Source organism: Molossus molossus, unplaced genomic scaffold (assembly GCF_014108415.1).
Source record: "Molossus molossus isolate mMolMol1 unplaced genomic scaffold, mMolMol1.p scaffold_m16_p_8, whole genome shotgun sequence".
Classification (NCBI taxonomy): domain Eukaryota; kingdom Metazoa; phylum Chordata; class Mammalia; order Chiroptera; family Molossidae; genus Molossus; species Molossus molossus.
The window spans coordinates 73,591,795-73,614,546 of NW_023425402.1; the positions used below are offsets into that span (position 1 = coordinate 73,591,795).

General features: G+C 37.7%; 1 protein-coding gene across 2 annotated transcripts in view; it reads right to left on the reverse strand.

The window, feature by feature from the left end:
* Positions 1-12,183: 12,183 nt before the first annotated feature.
* The window catches only part of GOPC (golgi associated PDZ and coiled-coil motif containing), a 35,602-nt gene continuing 25,033 nt past the window's right edge, over positions 12,184-22,752 (reverse strand). Inside the window, exons 7-9 of one of the 2 annotated variants that reach the window (XM_036248354.1) lie at positions 20,957-21,121; positions 17,862-18,042; positions 12,184-15,113 (exon numbers count right to left, since the gene is read on the reverse strand). In XM_036248354.1, coding sequence (XP_036104247.1) covers positions 14,980-15,113; positions 17,862-18,042; positions 20,957-21,121 — 480 coding nt within the window. In that variant the 3' untranslated portion in view covers positions 12,184-14,979. The remainder of the gene's footprint in view (positions 15,114-17,861; positions 18,043-20,956; positions 21,122-22,752) is intronic. The other variant, XM_036248355.1, reaches the window with a different exon arrangement.

Below are 22,752 nucleotides of genomic sequence, written 5' to 3' on the forward strand. Positions count from 1 at the left end.
TCAAGTGGGGGGGTGGGGCGGGGAGAGAGAGAGAGAGAGAGAGAGAGAGAGAGAGAGAGTGTGTGTGTATGTGTGTGTGATTTAATAGGATCCTACGGTGGAATCTTAGAGACCACCTCTTATACTGTTTACAAAGTTGTGCAGCTGGTTTTGTTCTGCCTCTTTGGGCAAGAGTCTATTGGGTTTTGTTGGGCTAGAAAAATGGAAATTTTTAGATGGCATTTTCATTTCTCCAACTGTGATATTGAGCTGCTGTGGTATAAAATGTGCAGTCTGTACAGAGTTGTATTTAACAAGAGCTAAAGTAACTTAAGTGTGCTTTATCAGATTTAGTTCACACAGGTTAAGTGGGAGAATGCAGCTGTTGCAAAAAACGTATATAATAGTATGCTCATTTGTTAAACATATTTTCTCTGATACTGTGTTAGCAGCAGGTCTGTTTAAACTTAATCTTGTTGTTATTGTGGCTCATTTCCTTTCCTTTGATAACTAGAACTAAAAGCATTGTTAGCATTCTTCTCCTGGAAGGAATGAAATTACTTGAAGCATGAAAAGCACACCAGGGTGGCTGTTAGTAATTATGATTGTAGATTAAAAAAAACATGCAACCACCTCAGTGACTGGCTGTTCCTTAGACTCCACTTCAGGTGGGGATGTGCAGTGGTTAGTCAGGGCATGCAAGGAGCAGACGGCCTCTGTCCCCAGGGACCTCGCCTGAGGGACCTGGACCCCTGAGGAACTGGCTTTCATCACACTTTGCTTCCTCAGGGCAGACCTGGCAGATACTGAATGGCTTTCACATGCAAATCAACCTTTACAAACTGTAAAGCCAAATGCTGAGACTTAACAGCAACCAAAACTGCTCTCCCAACAAACTGAATGAAGGTGGTACAGAAATTACGGTCTGAATCACTGTGTCAGATTCTTTTGTACCTCAGATTCAAAATATTGCTGAGGTCAGATGCCCACATTTTTCATGATTTCCTTCAGCAATAGCACGTTGTTCTCTGAAACACACACAAAGAAAGTTATTTGAAGTGTGTTCTTACAAAAGTGATCCAGACCAAATCTAAGTAGATAGAGCTCTTTCTACTGAGATGGTTGGGAACTGAACTGCTTTTGTAAGGAATACTTTTCCCCTCCAGTATATGTCTGTTAACTCCCGATGAGCCCAGACCTCAGCTGTACCTCATGTTCAGTGGTTTTTATTTGAGTTTGCTTTGTGAGTTCACTGTGGGGGATTTAACCTCTTTTGCCAAAGAGGAAAGTACGTGTTTATTTGTTTTAATAGAAAATATGGACCAAAAAAATTCTTCTAAACAATGTATTATAATCTTACTTGTATGATTATAACTTTCTGTGAAAAGTATAAATATTAAATAGTGAGGGTGCTGGAATGTCACAGGCTATCTGTTGGTTATTGTGGAGGATAAACTGTACACTTCCTGGCGTTTACATGGTTTTGTATGCATACTGATGTAATAAACTATGCCAGATCAAAGACCTATGCCTCTCATTGGTGTCTGCTTTTGGCTCCGTCTCCAAAAAAAGGCAAGGGGTACAGTGGAAGAAGCATGGACTTGGGGTCAGATGGGCCTTGGTTCCAGACCCTAATCTGCCACACATAGCTGAAGGCTGAGCCAGTTATCATGGAATAAATGAAGATGAACCCTATGAGAACAAGCAGAGGCTACTCAAGAGTTTGCTGTCACAGTGGCATCAGCCTCCATCACTTGCATTTTGGCAGAGAGAGACTCCAGTGCAGCAAGGAGTAGGAAAGATTGATAGTGGGAAAGGGGGAGGCTTCAGGTATGCCCTGATGGGAGGCTATTGGCCTGGGGAAACTAGGGGGGGGATACTAGAAGTGGAGACTCCTGTGAATTGGTTAGAGGTATATATTTTGTTCTCTCTGGGGGGTCCTAAGTTGGAAGTGGGGACAAAAATTAAGGAAGCTAATGATTATTAATCAAATTCTGGAGATTTGGCATTGACTAGTATAGGTGTTATTGTTTGATTTCCTCAATTCTTACCAGACATAGTGGTCTGACTTCCTATAGGTCTGATTTACAGCAGGTTGGCTTTCTGGGCTGGTTACTGTGGATAATGGGTAGGTTTCTTGCATTTATTGCTGTAGGTTGTGAGTCAGAGTTCTGTTTTTATATATGGTCTGACCATTATCCATCTAGTCTGTCATATAGAACCCGCAGCCTCAGTTTTCTCATGTGTACAAATGACGATAGTGTGCCTCCCTCCAAGGCTTACAGATAACAATTCATTGGGAAAACGCTTGTCAAAGTGTTTGCTCTACACTAGCCCCTCTTTTTTCACAGGGCTATATATAGTACTTTAACATTAAAATATTAGTCCAGCCCTGGCCGGTTTGGCTCAGAGGTTGGAGCGTCGGCCTGTGGACCAGCGAGGCCCGGGTTCAGTTCCCACTAGGCCCTAACGGCTAGGGGCACCAAATATATATATATATATATCCATAAGGATAGGCTTTTTTATACAAGGGAGCTGTTTTTGTCCATCACAATTCTTCCCTGTACTGATGATCTAATCATGACAGAAAGGGGAGAATAAGACTTTGGTGTTTTTTTCATTATCTGTTTATTATTTATTTATTTATTGTATTTATTGGGGTAACATTGGTTAATAAAATTACATAGGTTCAAGGTGTACAGTCCTATAATATACATCATCTGTATATTGTATTGTGTGTTCACCACCCCAAGTCATGTCTCCTTCCATCCCCATTTATCCCCCTTTACCCTCTCCTACCTCCCCCTCCCTCATTTCCCTCTAGTAATGACCAATAGGACTTTGTTTTGGAACAGTACTTCCTCAAGGTGACCTCTCTGTGTAGACAGGATAGGTGAGTAAACAAGTCTGGTAATTCCTACACAGCCAAGCCTACAGTTGAGAGGGTTAGAGCAAAGAATACCACGTCTTTCTTTTCCAGTGTTTTACAACATTCGCACATACCATACAGTGAGAATGAGATCATTCTAATTTTCTGGTTTCTTCTATGTTATCCAATGCTATTGGGGGGCAGAGGTTTCTTTCTTTCACATCTTACAGTCATGGAGACATCTGCTCTGACATCTACACTGATCACAGAGGTGGCTGGAACTTGTCTCTGGGGTTTATTACTATTATTCAAACTTTCATTAGTATTTGTAATCAGCCTAGAAAACATCTAGAAAGGATGTGAGAGATTGCACTGTGTTTATTACACGTGTTTTGGATTCTTAGAAAGTGAAATCACATTTCTATTATAGGCACAACTATAGACACTACAAATAGTCTTTCATACACACCTCAGTTCAGCAGTCCTGGTTGCCTACTGTTCTCAAAATGTTTCTCTTGCATTTGTCCATGCACCCAATAGTTACTACAGCTCTAAGAGCAACGTTCACCCTGTACTTATCTAAGAGAGCATGCCTGGGAGCCAGAACCCACCATGGGTCTCTGTCCCAGCCTCTCCCTGTGCTGGGAACAATTCTCTCCTAGCCTCTTAAGATTTTTGCTCTGCTTTTGGTATTCTGCAATTTTACTACTATGTGTTTAGCTGTGAATTCATTTGTATTCATACAACATTGGACTGTGCTTCTTGAATTTTAGGATTCATCGATATTGACTGAAAAATGCAGTTTTCCTTTTTTTTTCAATACTACATGCCTCTGCTGTTTTCCTTACTCCTCCTGAAATTCCCATCAGATGCTCATTGGACTTTCTCACTCTATCCCTCCATGTGTCTTAATTTCTCTTATTTTGTATCTTTTTATGTTTCTGTGCTGTGTTCTAGGTAAATTCCTGGAAGACGGTATGTCACAATGGTTGAGTGCAGCCTTCTGGTTGCCTTAAGAAACCACACCCTCTTGGCACCAGTTTCCTTGCTTGTTACGTGGGGAACAATACTACCCACCCGCTGTGGCTGTTGTGAAGTTTAAATGAAGTTTTCAGAGCACCGTCTGGCCCACACAAAGCACTGTGTACGTAAGGTTACATATTAGGCTCCAGTTTACTAATTTCCTCGTCTGCTATCTAATCTTCCAACACCATGTCCCTCAGCGTGCTGTCCAAGGGGAGGTTGCCTTTCTCTTCAGCTATCACACTGGCTATAGCACACCTTCTTCCTTATACCCACATCCCCATACCCATTCTTCCCCACTCATTCAGCCCCATTCAAACTCTCTCGTGCTAGCTAGCTCTACCATGTTTTCTTTCTGCTGTGGCAATGAATACCTTCCAAGCTGCTTTCCCCACTCATTGAGGACTGTCACCTAATGCCAGGTTGTCTCTGTTCTTCCTCTGAATTCATGTTGGAAAATTCAGTATCCAACATGGTCACTTCTATGGTTTTGACCTCTAGTGACCTCCATCCCATTTACACCACCTCCACACTCTTGTTTCAGCAAGAGCTCCAGCTCTAATATCTTGACAATCCTGTCTCTGCTCACAACCTTCTATTCTTCTAATACATCCTACATATTAAACCCTTCATCCTACTTATTCATTGATCTCATTAAGGTATTTAATGCCTAGGTCCCATCATTTTCCTCTGGTTATTAAACTTCTAAAGTTGTATTTCCTTCCCCATCTATCACTTGAACTGTCCTGACTCAACATTTTCACTCCATTGTCTTTCCAGGAACCCCAGACCTTGAGGCCCCAACTGTATACGTCCCCTTCAGGACACCATCTCCATCTTTCCTCACTGAAGCAGGACATTGCCTCGTTTTTCACACGTGGGCTCTTACAAATTCCTGGTTTCCAGTTTACCTGGGGCCCATTACTCCTCAACCCTGCTTTCCCCACCCTCCGTAGCTGTTCCAAAGCAACGCCGCTCTTGACAGTTTCCCTCTCCTGAGATTGCCACCCCCTTCCCCTGGGAAAGCCATTAACATCAGGTCCTACAAGTGCCCATCCCCCCTCTTCCCACAGAAGGCTGCATCCACTCCAGTTCCTTCCTCCTCCCTCCTGTGTCAGTGAAGAAGGTGTTTGAAAACTTCACAATTGATTCCCGTTGCCTTCTCATTTCAGCCTTTGCTCCAGTTATCCCCTTCCCCCTTATCTTCAGCTTCTCTCTCAACTGATACCTTCCTCTTGGCCTATAAACTTCTTCAAATCTCTCTCTCTCAAGTGTAAAGAATTCTCCCTTAATTTTCCAAGAGCTTCTAGTTATCTGACTTCTTTCTCCCAAAAGTGAGTGGAGCTTGTAATTTTCATATGCCTTATCTCCCATTCATTTTATTCTAATGCAATTTTTATTTTGTATTAGTTATACATATACACAAAACACAGTAGCCCTGTCCATTTGTTCAAGCCTTCTGGTGTACCTTTTTAGGGCATTTTAAGTGGCTTTTATGTAAGTACTGCACACATTTTGTTTAATTTATTTTTAGACATTTTTGTCATTGTTGTTACCACCAGAAATGGTCCCGCCCTCTTCTTCTTATATATGTAGAACAAGTATGGCCCTGGTGAGGAACAAAGCATGAATTCTGGGACTAGACTTCCTGGAGTCAAATTCTGCTCTAGTTGTGATCATCAAGAAAATGTTATTTTACCTCTGTGATTCCTTTTCCTTATTTCCAAATGGAGATAGTGATGTGTATACCTCACTGGGTTGTGACAAAGATCACAAGGTTAACACAAGTACAACCCTCAGAACAGTGCCTGACCCATGGTAAGCACACCTTGGTCCTGGCTACTTTATATATTATTTAAATTAAAATTTTTTCATTAAAATTTTTTTCTTGTTTGATTTTATATGCTGCTCCTTTACTAAATTTGTGTATTGTATCTAACAGTTTATAGTTGATTCTCTTAGATTTTGGGAATGTGATTATAATGTCCATAAATGGTGCCAGTGCAATCTCCTTTACAGTAATATTTATGTGTACATTTAGCTCCTTTGCAATACCGCCAGTGTCATAGTAAATGCATCTAATATCTTCCTACTATCAACAATGCTGGCTTTGGGACAAAGATTCTGTGGATGTTTATGTTATCATGTTAAGAAAGCATCCATTCATCAGAGAGATGCAAATTAAAACAACAATGAGGTATCACCTCAACCCTGTCAGAATGGCCGCCATCAACAAATCATCAAACAACAAGTGTTGGCGAGGGTGTGGAGAAAAGGGGACTCTAGTACACTGCTGGTGGGAATGCAGACTGGTGCAGCCACTATGGAAAACAATATGGTGTTACCTCAAAAAATTAAAAAGTGAACTTCCATTTGACCCAGTGATCCCGCTTCTAGGAATATACCCTAAGAAGCCTGAAACACCAATCAGGAAGAATATATGTACCCCCATGTTTGTAGCAGCACTATTTACAATAGCTAAGATCTGGAAACAGCTCAAATGTCCATCAGTAGACGAATGGATAAAAAAGCAGTGGTACATATACACAATGGAGTACTATGCAGCTGTAAAAAAGAAAGATCTCTTATCCTTTGAGACGAGATGGAGGGACCTGGAAAGTATTATCCTAAGTAAAATAAGCCAAGCAGAAAAAGACAAATACCACATGATCTCACTTATATACAAAATATAATGAACATAACAGTCTGAGGAATACAGTAGACCCAGAAACATGGAAGTAGGGCACAGACTGACATCCCTCAGAAGAGGGGTTGGGGGGTGGGAAGGGATAAACCACAGAACTTATATGAATGTATGCATGACCAATGGACATGGACAACAAAACCGAGAACGGGGTGGGTGGGATGGGGAGTGGGGTGCCAATGGGGTAAGAAAGTAGAAACATCTGTAACAACAACAACAAAAAACAATAAAAAAAAAAGAAAAAAAAGAGAGAGAGAGAAGGCATCCATTTAGTCCCTCGCTTTTCCTCACCAGGAACAGGTGTTGAATTTTGACCAATGCCTTTTCAGCATCTATGGAATTAGAAGCAAATAATTTTCTTCTCTAGACCCAGCCATGTGATTAATTATAGCATGAGATGTCCCAATATTAAGCATTTGGTTATAATGTATGAGTCCATTAAAGTGCTGCTGAATTCACATTGCTAACATTTAGGATTTTTGCATTAATATTCTTTTGTGAGATAGGCCTTTCATTTTTTTTCTTTGTCTCAACTTTATCAGGTTTTATTAGCTTGACAAAAACAATTTAGAAGTTTTCTTCTCTTTTCAGGTTTTCTCATGCTAGGTATTGGAACCAGCTGCTTTTTGAAGGTTTGGTGGCACTGGTCCCTGCAACCATACATTGTGCTACTTTGGTGTGAGGGCAGCACTCTGACAATTTTCTCTGTGGCAATGTTTAAATTTTAAAATTTGTTTTGATAAATTATATTCTTTTAGAAAAGTTTAAAATTTATTCATATAGAATTGAAAAAAATAGTCTATTATCCTTTTTGTTTCCTCTGCTTTTCTCCCTTATTTCTTTTGTACATGCCTTTATTTATTTTTTTCATGATTAGTTTAGCCAGTAGTTTATCTATTGTTTCTTTCCCCCCTGAAAAATCCATTTAAATTTCTTTTCTTCTTTTTTTTTTTTAAGAGCCTAAGAGTTATTTTGGGAAGTCTGGTTTAAATTTTTTTTTTTCTTTATTGATTTTACAGAGAGAGGAAATGAGAAGGAGAGAGGGATAGAAACATTGATGAGAGAAAACATCTATTGGCCACCTCCTGCATGCCCCCCCCACCCCCACCCGTCCTGACCGAGAATTGAACTGGCGACCTCTTGGTGCATGGGTCTATACTCAACCACTGAGCCACACCCGCTGGACTAAATTTCTTTAGTTCTATGTTTCTGCTTCCGGAACCTGACAGCCCATTTGCTACAGCCCAGGTAGGTAAAAATGCCCTTAACAATGGCAGGGAGAACCTTCGGGAGGCACCTAGTGAGACTGACACCTTCCTCTGAGGTCATCAATACCCTTGTTGCAGCCTTGCTTCCTAAGAATATGGGGCTGTGCATATACATGGAGAGGCCACCTGTGTGCGAGTATGGAGTGGCTTGGCCGGGGGGCGGGGGAGGTGGTATCGGAATGCTACAGTCTCCAGGACCTAAGAATCTACTGTGTCACTCAGTTCTGGCACTCGAACGTTCACTCAGTTACAGATTAAACAGTTTCTATCTAGTGCAGTTTAAATCCAACTCAATCATCATTTTTGAAAATGAAAACTGAATCAATCCTAGGTTCCATCAAATCTCGCATCATTTAGGAAAAAGAAAATTAATTAGGAGAAAGACTGAAAAGCTGACAATTTCATCTATGTTTCCTCTTCCTCTCTTTGAAAATGGCTTATTAAAGTAAAATCAAGAGCAAGAGTTGAGTCTTGGCTCTGACAGTTACTACCTCTAATCCTCAGTTTATTCATCCTCATAATAAAGAGTATTCTTTCAATTGAACATTTCTATTACATGTCAGGCTACACAGTAGACATTTGAACACATATATTACAAGTGAGGACACAGAGTATTTTATTTTATAATCTTCATAAAACCTTTCCGCTCCAATAGACATAATTATCACACTTGGAGTCTGCTGCCCCCTGCTGTCACTTTACCAAATTGCAAATGTTACCTTTCCACAGCCATAGAATCCAAGCTTTAGTCTGTTCTACATTTTGTGTATCTAATTTTCCTTCTTATAGTTCATTCGTCTATCTTCCTATTTATAAGCCAGATGTTTTCTTTTATCCTCACCCAAGGATATGTTATATCGAGTTGAGAGAGAGAGAGAGAGAGAAACATTAATGTGAAAAATATGGATTTGTTGCCTCCCATATACACCCCAATCGGGACCTAATCTGCAACACTCCAACCAACTGAAACACCCAGCTAGGGCAGATATCTTTCTTTTACAATTTAATACCTTCTTAACTTGAATTCAAAACAATCTTGTTACTTTTGCTGTTCAAATCTTCCTTTCTCTATTTCTTTGAAAGTTTTGTTGTAATCTTCCACTATTGTGATGGAATTTTACAATGTTCTTGTGGTTCTATTAATTTTTGCTTTATATATTTTGAAGCTATTTTAAATTGGTAGTAAATTACAATTATTTTAACATTGTAGTGAGTTGCTTTTCGGATGTAAGTAGCTTTCTTTATCCCTTACAATGCTTTTTTTCTTAAAGTCTTTTAAAAATGTTTTTATTGATTTCTAGAGAGGGGGAGAGAGAGAGACATTGATCAGCTGACTCCTGCACACCCCCTGCTGGGGATCTAGCCCACAACCTGGGCATGTGCGCCAACTGGGAATCAAACTGGCGACTTCTTGGTGAATGGGTCAACAATACTCAACCACTGAGCCACGGAGCCACACATGCCCGGCAAGTCTGTTTTCTCTGACTTAGCTGGCCTTTGGAGAACATATGCCCAGTGTGTATTCTTTTTTTTTGGTGGTATGCGCCCCTAATGGGAACCGAACCCAGGACTCTCTGGTCCACAGGCTGATGCTCAACCACTGAGCTAAACTGGCCAGGGCCTCAGTGTGTATTCTTTACTCTTTTACTTTCAAACTCTTTGTTTTAGGTGTGTTCCTCATAAACAACGTGTTGCTGGGTTATTTTTTCCAATTTGAATTCTTTAGAGAATTTAGTCCTTGATCAAGCACTCTCAAAATCCAACCCCAATAACGCTTGCCTGGCTCCTGCCAGTATACGCTAGCTAATTCTTAAATTTTTGGTGTTCAGTCTTCTCCCTTACCACACAGAGCACATCCAGGTTTTGCTAGAAAGTAACCCTGGTTATACACCTTGCAGCCAAGACTATATGAGGGCAGTTATTGTCTGAGGGGACGTGGGGGTTGGGTGGCAGCCCCCGAAGCACCTGCTAGCATAACAGAGGTGACTCATTAGGGAAGAGTGGGCTACTTCTGCAAGACCAAAGGCAGTAGGGGCTGCAGAGCCAACATCCTCAGGGGTATCCATCCAAACGTCCCCATGGCACATTTCAAGGTCCTTAGGGTTTTCTCTACTAGGCCCTTGATTTTCACAAAACAGAATTGGCTTAACATTCAAGTCTCTGAAGATCTGAGACAATGACAATTAGATGGCCAGCCAGAAACTCAGCTGTTTCAACCCAGGCCTCCCTGTAAGCTTCCCAGAGGTCCTCTGGCTCTCTTTTGGCACTAACAGCTTGATAACAGCCCCCAGACTCTCATTACCCTTCTGTAGGTCATCAACACAACCCAGCAGTAACCACCCAATTCTACTCTTCCTATAGGCACGGTTCTCCCCATATTTAGCCCATGCATGTGTCAATGACCTTCTAGAGAATTCCTCTCCATGAGGACATTTGCCCAAGTTACCACCTGTGTCTGGGGTGTCCAAGACCATCCCCAAGTTGAATGATTTGCTAGAAAAACCCACAGGACTAAGCACAGACGTGTACTCACAAATATGATTTATTAGAGAAAGAACATCAAACAGAACCAGCCAAGGGAAAAGGCACATGAACAAACCCGAGGAACCAGGCACAAGCTCCAAGTCTCGTTCCAATGGAGTCACACAGGATGAGCTTCATTCCTCCAGCAATGATGTGGAACATGCATGAAGTATTGTCCATGAGGGAAGCTTGCCTCAGCCTGGGTGTAGGGGTTTTATCAGGCTCTGCCTAGCATGTACCAAAATTTCAGATTCCCAGAAGGAACACAGTTGTTCAACATACACCCTGTGGTTTGTACAAACATTTCAGGCACAGTAAACCACTCTTATCAGCTAGGTAGGAAATAGGGAAAAGGACTCCTGCAATCCTCATTGCTGGACATTAATTAGCCAAAGGCAATCTAGCAAACAAATCTTTGTAAGGGTAACAGGTTCTTATCTGCAGACCATCTGTGAAATGTTTAGAAACTGAGAGATGACCTTGTGCCAAACACTACATGTATCCCACTTACAGAGCAGGAAGTCATCCTCTTTACCCTTTGGGTGGGAGATGGGCCATCTCCTAATTTCCGAATAACCTGTTCCCTCAGATCTCACCCCTGGTCCCATGTGCTAGTTTGAGTCCTGCAAGACACAGACACCAAGACCAAGAAGGGTTCAGCTGTGTAATGGGTTAAATAGGGGCAATGCTGGAAAATCAGGAGGGAGCACCAGATCCCAATGCAGTTGTGATCCCAGGTGAACAAAAGGAGGAAGGGTGGGCGACAGCAACCTAAACTCTAATGTAATACTAAGAGTCTGGCAAGACTGTCAGAGTCCTCAAGCCAAAGTCAAGATGTCATTAGCTCCCTCTCAAGCTCAGTCACTGGTTGGCAGCAGTGTGAGCAGGGCCTCGGTGTGAATGCAGCAATAGATTTGAGTGCAGCAGCTGGGGGGGGGGGGGGGGGGGATGGCGGAAGCATTCTCGTGGCTGCCATGACAGTGACTATAGCTTTCAAAACACATCTGAAAAAGATTTATTACCAAACAAATATTTAGCACCAACAACACATGGTCATTTGCAATACCTTTTAGTTAAAAAAAAAAAAAGTTATAAAACCACCTAAAGTAGAATGTTAATTAAAATACAAATAATTTTTTCAAAACCTTTCATAAATACAAATATCCTATGCGATATTGTTCTGGGAAAAAGATTTTTCCAAATTACTTGTTTAATTGGGAGCTTAAACTGATACACAGACAGCATTATCACATTAGGACTAAATAAAGGGTAGTCCATGACAAAAAAAGAAATATTTCTAAATGTTCATAACAAGTAATACTTCTGAGGCAAAAACTGAGCAATCTTTACAGAGGTTTCTAAAAATTATTTTATACATAATTGGGAACTTCTAAAACATATATGCTGAGATGATAAAATGGAAGAATATCCTCTTACATCTATCTAGTAGGGTTGGTTTTCTAATTTTTATCAATGCTATCCTCATAAATAACACTGCCTATCAATATTAGAGTTTTTGCCATCTGCTAAATTCCAACAGAAGCCGATCCCACAGCTGCTCGGCGGTTCCTTCCAACCAACATGTTTTTGATCGAACAGTTCCTAAGACTAAATAGTTAATTCCCACTAAAAATATATATATATATTTCTACCACAGTAACTAGGTTCAACCTTTACATGCAATTTTATGACTTCTTGGTACAAATAATGGAAGGTACTAGAAATAAATAAACCAAAATATTTAATGTGAAAGAAAAATATTCATTAAAAAAAATTGAGATCAGCACTATTTTTAATGTAGAAGATGTCATCTTTATTTACAGGCTAATAAAAAAATATTAAACTCAACTTAGCTAGATATAATACATTTGTCATAAATCCTATAGAGATCTGAGGCCGAGCCTAACTGAAGACTGGATAGGTGGAACAGGATGTCAATTAATATTACAATGAGGATGTCAAATAATGTGCAACTTAGGTATGAATTAATACATTTTGTTACTAAACATAAAGACAAAACAAGTTCACTGTGGGGGAAATAAAACCAGCACCAAGACAAACTGTAACTTTTAACAACTGTTCAGTTATAATTACCAAGACTCACATTTTCATCTCTCTTAAATCTATTTTAACAAGTCTAATAACCGAAATGTTGTTTTTCTGTCATATTCACAACAGATACGGTGGAATTCAGAGGTTAAAATGTATCTGTGGACACAGAACCTCACACTCCACTGAACTGTTTTCTCCACCGTTCTGTGTGAGTGTGCATTTGTGTCCTTTCCTTCTTTCTGACTGTAATGCTTCTGCAACAGCTCTCTCCTTATCGTTTGGTTTTGCCCTAGAAAGTTGAGTATTATGTGTTTCTTTCTTACACATGTGAAAATAAAAAACTGCTTCTCCTTCAGTCCTTTGGAAAAAGTCTGTAATCCATCCCCCAACAACAGCGCGAACCAAGGTGAAGCAGGAATGGAAAGAGAATGGACCCATGTAATTTTTAATTTTAAACTACCCGGAAATTTTTTTGTTCCGCTCATGAGCCCTTGAAAGGAGTTATATCATAGCCATCTTCCACAGTCCTTTATATTATAAAGCATTTTTGTAGATATGCCAATTGAAGGCTCTAAAAAAATTCTTCATAGACTTATTAGATAGTTCTTGAAAATCAAAAGGTTTTAGCTAATATTTCCTAAGAATTCAGTCATAGATATCTCTGGGAAAAAAAAAAAAAAGTCACGGTCGTTCCATTCCAGACTGTTTAAAAAAATAAAAATACAGGGTTTCCAGTCAGATTTGCTACAATGTAAATTCTTTTCACTAAATGAATGTACTAACACCCAGCATGCAGATCTCAAGTCATGCATGGGGGTATGTGTTTGGAGCAAGGGGAATGCATAAGGAAAAAACATTTGTTTTCTTTTAAGAGGCCTAGCATTTCAGGACCAAATAATAACATGTAGCTTGCTTATTCAGTTGTGCAATTAAATACTAGCTTTTGCTTAGAGGCAACTTTATCCTACAAGGTATATTAATATCAGTAACAATATATACTGTGAAGTGCATTTCTATTACAAATTAACATGGAGATACAGAGATGAATAAAACCACCAAAAAAAAAAACCCATAAATGAGCAATAGTTAAAACAGAAAATTTATAAATAGCAAAACCACCAAATAAAGTATATACATTTTATAGATTTACTTATGAACAAATATATATTGCATCTAGGAAAGACAAGAAAATGTGTGTTATATCACATAACATCTGAATATTAGAAGTGAAGAACTGATAACACTCTAAGAGGCGTGCAGGCTCCCCCACTTAATAGTCCCTTAAATGTATATCCTTTAAAACAGTGATACTGGCAAAACTATCACCTCTTTAAATATAGTATTTTCACTTTCCCCAACAAGGTACAGTGGCCTGCAAGAACAGTACATAAAAGAGCAGGTACTCCATGCCTAATCCCGGGATGAGAAAACTAGCAGATCCATATTTTGTATCTGAAAAGCACTTTAGTCAAACATACACAGACATAAAAAGCCAACTAAAACAATTAGTGTATTAAAAGGTCTCCACACTTTATCTTTCTCACCAGTGTCTCAGCTTTTTAGATGACTGGCAAATGAGTGACTTTGAGAGAAAACTGCTGTTTAAATGTATTTCATTGACATAGTAATAAATTTGAGCTTTTACTGCCAGAAAAAAATGTATCTTTAAGTGCCAGGACTAGCACAGCAAGACAAACTTTATGAACAACTCAAATGTATAAAACTGTCTTTTGTAGATCCCAGAAAAAGAGTATTTGAGACTATACAGTAAGAACATAATGCTCCAACATCATGCACAGAGAGCAACATAATTGGGAACAGACATAATACACTTATCTGCATTTCTTTTAAAAATCAGAAAAGTATAATGTACAGTAACTTTACAGAAACTATTTCTAGTGCAGCACTGATTAATAAAGGATCACTTAAAGAAAATTATTTTGTACTGCATTGCATAAAGCTGAATGGCAAATTCATCACAATAAATGATCATTAAGAACTGATTTAGATATCAGGTTGCAAAATAAATTTAAAACAACTAAAACTCTTCTTTCAGTTAAAAAAAAAACAAAAACAATTAAATCCAGTCTACATTTCTGCAGTTCATCGAGTCAAGTTCTGTCTTTTGAAACACCACTCTTGACATTCTGGAATAGATAACACGAATTCATTTATTCTCCTGTATTTAAAGGTGATTTCTTATAAAATACTGGTTAGCACTATCCTTCTACTCTAAGTAGGAAAGGAACCAAATAAAACAGAAGTGCTTCATTTGGTACTTAGGAATCCACAGTATCCCTTTGGGAAACACATGCTTTGGTGCTTTACAATTTTTTTTTAGAAAATCAAAATTGCTTTACATGCAATAGCCAATTATGATATAGCACAGGAACAGGAAGTCAGGCATCTAGAATTGTTCACATGAAGCCCTGAGGTACCCGCCTTTCATTTAGGCAAAAAACAGCCTCCCTTGAGCTTGGATAGTCTTTGTCATCATCTTCCCTAGTGCCCCATATTCAGAATAGTCTGATTTTACAATCTTGTCTGGGGATACAGTCAATTTAATAAGATTTTTTATGATACAGACTGTGCAGATCATCTAATTTGGAAGCACTGTCTTCAAGCGGCGTTTCACTCGAAGTTCCCAGGTCTCCATTTTCATGCCCATCAGCTACTGCCGCCTTCTTATTAAATCCTAAAAAAAAGTGGAAGAAGAGCAGTTACTTTTTAATCTAAAAAAAAGGTCTTATGATTTTACTGAGCAAAAACAACGGAATGAATGCCTACTGTAATTAATAATAGTCATCTGAAGCAAACAATGGGGCCCTAGATTAATCAAGTTAGCAATTTCTGAAAAAGAAATTCTTACTTCTTATAGTGGATATCAAATATTATAGAAATTTAAAAAATATTACCTATTGGACCTAGCTAAAAATTGTATAGAATTTCCTACCAACTTCTGCATGAAACTTAGAATTGATAAATGTAATCATAAAATTCAGTCAATTTTACTTACACAATATCTATTGGACCATAAACTACATTTTTATTTTCCATTTTGCTTTAAGATTATTTAACTTCAGTTCACTAAGGTATATACTAGTTTCCTGCTAAAAATCTAGTTTATTGGCAAGACAATGTCCAGATAAAACATAAAACTAATTTTGGTTAATCTACAAAATAGATAATAGGCTTTCAAATACATGAGATTAACTATGTCATCTATTTAGTGAGCTAGGAAATATGGACATGTGCTAAACAATAACTAATGGATATATTTTTGTGCGTTGGGCAGTTAAAAGCAGTGTATCATAAGAGTATACATTAGCTGAGTCACAGTTTAAGTGGTCTGCAATTTACATAGGTGACAGAGAAGTCTTTTAGCCTCAGCTGCTAAAAAGGGAAGAGACAAGATGCCTAATCCTGACAGAAAGTAGTAGAAAGGATGAAAGACAAGGAAATCATAGGGAGAGCAGCCCTACAGTGTAAGGTTTGACACAGTGCCACCATAGTTTGTTCCAGATGCATGAGAAGAACAGGAATTACCACTGCTGTCTTTGTGTAGATAACTTTTAACATACAAGTTTGCAGATGGGCAACAGTTAGTGAAGTCACATAAAACTTTATGCCAAAATTCAAACTTTTTGGTCTCAGAATGCCTTTGTACTCTTAAAAAGCATGTATCCCTAAGAGCTTTTGTTTATGTGCATTATTAGTGTTATTATGTGGGTTACTGATGTTTACTATATTAGAAACTAAAACTGAGAAATCTAAAAAAGTTATAACTTCATTAAAATGACCAAAAAAATAAATAAATAAATAAATAAATAAATAAATAAAATGTTAATATATTTGTTTAAAGAAAATAACTATTTTCTTCACAAAATTTAGTGAGAAGAATAGCATTATTTTAAAATTTTGCAAATATCCTTAATGTCTGGCTTTACAGAAAACAGCTGGATTCTCATATTTGACAATCAAGAATTTGAACCGGATCGATAAACTTTTTGTACTCTGTTACATTAAAATCCATTTGTTGAGTGTGTGCTTTGAAGGGGTCTTTTGCACAGGCAGGATTTTATAACATCATGCACTGGTCATTTGAAAAATATTAAATCACTGAGTTATGTAGCATTTCCAAAAGTTGATACACATCATCTCACTATATGAAAAACAAAAACAAAATAACAACAAAAAAACCCCACATTAATTAATTAATATCACCACCATTAGAAAAGGTCTTTAAGTGCTGGGAAACTGTCAAGTTCATTGTGGCTGATGCATGTTTTTACAACATTCTGATTTTGACTTGAAAGCTCACATTTTATCATTGGTAATAAATACTGTTAGTTGGTTTTCTTAAAGTGGTGGACTCACTTTGTTCATTTTAAAGAAAATAACTGCCAAATAGTCTAAACAACCATAATTTGTCAGTCATTCTTTCAAGTAAAAATTGTCTTCCATGAATAAAAAAAGGCTAGTTCAGTTAGTAACTTAATCACTTATGTACTTTTCCTTGAGACCAGCATCTTAATTCAACACGTGGACCGAGTACTTTATGCACACTTCCTATCTTATCACACAGACTATTTTTTAAAATATACTCAAGGGTCAAGATTTAATAAAATAAAGTTTTCACTAATTCATCAATGATATCTTAAGTGAGACTAGCATTTTCTTCCTTTTTACTCTGAGTGGATGGCAAGGAAGGAGACAATGATTATTAATTAGTACAATGATGCCACTGCCTTGGTTCATACTAAAGCTCCGGTAGCTTTGTCCCCATTTCTTTTGTACCATCAGTGCAAACATAATAAAGACAACAAAACAAGACAAATAATGTCTTAGAATTATTATGGAAAATTCAGATATCATGAACTCCCCGAAAGGTCTCTGGGACTCCCCCCGAGATCTGTGGATCATAATTTAAGAACCACTGCTCTATGTAAAAGAAAGTGCTAGAATTTTTCTTTAAAATTAATAAATGATAGCAAAGAAACTAAACCAAAAACCCTAAAGATCACATTTACTGATTCCAACAGTAACTGTAAGACAACAGGCTAATTACTTACTCACTGTATTATGAGAGAAGAATTTGTATTAAGAGAGAGAGATGATATTTAAATATATTTACTCTAAAAGGCATGTTAGTCTTTGCTTCAGAGTTAGAAAATTTGAATTTTAATCATTTTTCAATGATTACCTATAGTTTAATAACTGGCAATATTTTTGTCTTCAGGTCAAAGATGAATCTAAAAAAACTTACATGTAAATAAAATTTTGGCATAGTTACTGGTGTACAATAAAACAATAAGGGAAAGCCATTCATTCTGTTAATGATGGTTTCCTCATTATTAAAAGTGTTACTGAAGAACATCTGAGACCCATATTTACAATTTTTATTAATAACACATTAACAATGTTTAGAGTGATTTTTTTTTACCTTGTAACACTTTGATTTCTCCACTTGTGTCTTTGCAGCTGGCACCAGAACTACTACCTCCCTCTAATTCATCGAGGTATAAACGATAACGATGCCCACTCTCATCTTCATACTCTACATTTTCATCATCAGAATCGACTTCAGGAGCCACATAAACAACTTCAAATTCAATCTCTCCTCTCTAAGACAGGGAGAGAAAATAGGGAAGTCAAGTTACAACTGTCATTAAAAAAAGGATTTCTAAATTCTTTGGCATGGGGGACAGAGATGAGGAACAGTACTCAGACCTCAGATGTAGTTTTCTTTCAAGACAAATAATGAGACCCTAGAATCTCAAGAGGCAGAAGAGAACTTACAGGCCATTGTATCCAGACCAACTCCATGAATCCTGTCTAATTTCTTTTTAATAGTACAGTAGTTCTTTCTACTGATCACAGTATTTCTGCTAACAGACCTTAAAAAAGAATGTTTATTCAATTTACAGAATTCTGGAACAAATGTCCAGTTTAAGTCATTTTGTATTTTACCTAGCAATTCAGAAAATCCATCTAAATATTAAATAAAGTTGCACCCAAAGGCATCACACAAACTTTTCCTTGACTAATTTAAGAAACCTCTACCCAATGATTTCTGTTTCTTACTAACTAGGTCTAGAACCTTAACTTTCACTGAGTACCAGACACAGTGTTAATCAAGGTATTCTGTGCAGTAATAACAGTAATCACCATATTTATTGCACAAAATTATATCCTTTAATCCTCAAAATATAACTACTGTCGTCTCTTTTACATGAATGAGAAACCTGAGAGAGTCCCGGAGAAAGCAGATAACTCTTACTCTTCCAGTACGATGAACAAGTAAAACAGAAAAAGAGAAATTTGACTCCGCAGTCCTTGCTCTTTCTACCATTATGGACTGAATATGTAATATTTGTACAATTATTATTTTTTATTATTAATTTATTTTTATTACAGATGTTTCTCCTTTTTCCCAGCAGAAACACTCCTCCTATCCCTCCCACCCCCAAGCATTGTCGTCTATGTCCACTGGTTACGCATACACGCACATAAGTTCTTTGGTTTATCTCATCCCTCCCCCCAGCCCCTCTCCTCTGAGGTTTGTCAGTCTGAACCATACTCTTTTCTAACTCTCTGGGTCTGTTTTGTTCATCAGCTTTTTTTGTTCATTATATTCCACAAATAAATGAGATCATGTGGTATTTGTCTTTCTCTGATTGGCTTATTTCCCTTAGCATAATACTCTCCAGGTCCCTTCATGTTATCTCAAAGGATAAGAGATCTTTCTTTCTTACAGCTGCATAGTGTTCCATTGTGTAAATGTACCACAGCTTTTTTATCCACTCATCTACTGATGGATACTTGGGCTGTTTCCAAATCTTAGCAATTGTAAATAGTGCTGCTATGAACAGAGGGGTATATATATTCTTTCTGATCAGTGTTTCGGGCTTCTTAGGATATATTCCTAGAAGTGGGATCACTGGGTCGAATTATTCTTTTTTTAAAAAAATATTTTTTCTTTATTTATTTTAGAGAGAGAGGGAGGAATAGAGAGAGGTAGAAACATTGATGCAAGAGAACATCGAATGGCCACCTCCTGCATGCCCCCCACTGGGGATTGGGCATACAACCTGGGCATATGCCCTGAGTGGAATCAATCTGGCGACTTCTTGGTGCATGGGTCGATGTTGAACCACTGAGCCACACAGGCCGGGCTGTACAATTATTCTTTAATAACAATTTTATGTTTAAGTAAAAACTTACAGATTATGTAATGTTAAAAAAATTCCAAGCTATAATTGTCATTTAATAAGAGACTACAATCATTACATACAAGTCTGAAAATTATGGTCTGCCTTTGCTCAAAAGAAAGCATGCCATTTTTTACTGCTACTCACTAAGTTAGTCTCTTTGGTGCTCCTCTGTTCCCAGCAGTTTAAGGTTATGTCTCAGAATTTTAATATGTGCTCAGCATTTCCTTCAAACTTTATGACTGCCTATTTGTATCTCCTTTACCACAGCCGCCATTTAGTCCACTCTCATGCTACTGGATGAGAGCCAAGCTGGGCTGAGAAAACACAAACTTAAAGCAGCTAGGACTGCATTCTTAGATATCCCTTACTGGGATATGCTTTAAAAATTCCAGTGTGGGGAGACAGATGGGTAATACAGTGGTATTCAGCACAGTTCTAGATGACAGAATTAGGTCTGTGGGTAGCTGTCACAGAGATAGATTTTAGGCTTATTATGAGAAAGAGCTTTCTAAAACTCATCAGTATAACACAATGGAATGGACTGCTTTATCAACAAGTCCTTTAATGCAATTATCTAATTAGTGATACTGCAGAGGATACTACATGCATCATGTAGAGTTAAACTAATTCACTTTCCACTCTGAGATTCAATTTTACATTTGCATACCACACTTTTGATCCAAGAAAAACCTCAATGTACCACTGATGCCTAATTCCTTCAACCTTAGTCTTCATAAAGAAAAACAAAACAAAACCTTAAGAACACTGAATAATAAATATGATTACTGGATATGAATCCTGACTCTATCATTTGTTTGCCCGCAGCTTTGAGCAAATCATTTATTTCTTTAAGAACCTTAGTTTATTCATTTTAAGTAAGAGGGCTTGGGCTAAATGACTTCTAAGGATCTTTTCAGTTCTAACATTTATGACTATAAATCCACTTCTAGCATCACTCTTTCCTGTAATACCTTATATTTATATAGTGTTTCCGTCATTAATGTTTTGCTCTCATGCCAGGTCCTGTTCCGGGCACTCTATAGTGTATTAACAGTTTAATCCTACAGCTTTTACATGAGCACACTGCAGCACAGAAGACTTTACTTACTCCAAGTTAAACAGCTATGGAAAAGAGCAAATAAAATCTCCTTTTTCAGTAAGTCTGGCTAAATGTCTTCTATAAAAGCCCCAAATAAAAAAAAACTACTAACTATATGGAAACACTTTAATACTTAAGTAACCTCCTAGGAAAGTATAAAATATTCAATAGATTCAAAAAGAACCAATTGACAGATCCAGTTTTAATTTCATAAAGGGAACTTACCTGCTGGGAAAGAATGGTTACAGCTTCTTTATGCTTTGTGTCCCTTAAGTTAACTCCATTAACAGCCAAAATAGCATCTCCTACATGTAACCCTCCACACCTATCAGCAGGTTGCCCTGGCTGGATCTCAGAAATGAGGATTGGAACACCGTGTTCTTTCCCACCCTAATAAAAAACAAACAAACAAAGGCAATAAATTAGTTTACTCTTTGTATAATCACACACTATTTTAATAACAAAATATTTTCTTAAAAATATATTTCAGCCCTGGCCAGTTTTGCTCAGTGGTTAGAGCGTCGGCCCGCGGACCAGAGAGTCCTGGGTTCAGTTCCCGCTAAGGGCATGTACCTCAGTTGTAGTTTGTCCCCGGCCCCAGTTGGGGTCATGTGGGTGGCAACCACTGGATGTGTCTCTCACGTCGATGTCCACCCCCACCCTGCTCTATCTGAAGATAAATAAAAAAAGTCCTCAGGTGAGAATAAAAAAAATATGTATATATATTTCTATATATATATATTTCAAAAGTACCTACACTGTCTATAATTGCTGGGTAAAATCTTATTTGCTGCTTAAGCAAAGATAAATAAGTTATTATGAATATCAAAGAGTTACCTTTTAGTAAAATGATTAATAATATACATGTTTTTCTTTTTAAATGTTTTTTAATTACTAATGTATTAGAGAGATAGAAACTTCGATGTGAGAGAGAAACATCAATTGTTTGCCTCTTGCACCCCCCAACCCCCAACTGGGGATCCAGCCTGCAACCAGGGCATGTGCCCTGACCAGGAATCAAACTGGAACCTCTCAGTCCATGGGACAACTCTCAATCCACCAAGCCACACCAGCCGGGCCATACATTCCTTTTCTAAAAAGCATTTTAGAGCCCTCCCCACCCCCAAAACAACTACAATTGGCTACACTCTTTTAAACACAAATAAAAATATTTCATGTATTAGTAGTCTATAGCACTATTTGATTTTATCAAATCTAAATCACTATAAATGGTAAAACAAACCATTATTTTATGTACCATAAAATAATTGTAAGAGCATGAGATGAATCTCAATTTCAGAAATGTGAAATGTGAAAAAATATGCAACGTAGAATTGATGAAGTGCAGTATTTGGTATGTATCACTTTCCAGCTTGTATCATAGTTGTGTGTGTGTGTGTCTCTTATTTCTCCACTGTACAAATTTTTCATTATAAGAAACATTCCTACATTAAACAATACCAGAAATAAAATGAACTTATGCAGTGCCTAAGTACTACCAAGTGAAATTTAGAGTAAAATTGCCTTATTCATTCATCTGGAAGAACAACGCACTGAACAAAAGCAAAATGACTCCAAATATATGTATTTGACAATAGATTGCTCTCAGAAATGTTGCCCAAGATAACTCTTTGTAAAGGCATCAATCAAATTTAAAAAAGAAAACTATTTAGACCCAAGAAGAGCCAGTCAAATCTGACAATAAAAAAATTAAACAAGAGAAAGATAACACATACTCTAGAGAAAGAAATACAATCTGGAGCCATTTAACACAGAAGAAAATGGTCATACCCATTCCCAAAGGCTCTTGAAGGCAACACAGACTATGTACAGAACTATGACCCGAGTCAAAATAAAAATTTAACTCTGTTTACTAAAGGTATACTTAACAGTCATAAGAAAGATTTACAAACAAAAAACAAGTTTACACAAAAAGAGTACCCATGGGGATAAATTCAGTTATTTAAAAAATATATCCTGAATACTTTGTTTATTAAGGACGTCTAATGAAGGAGCAGGAT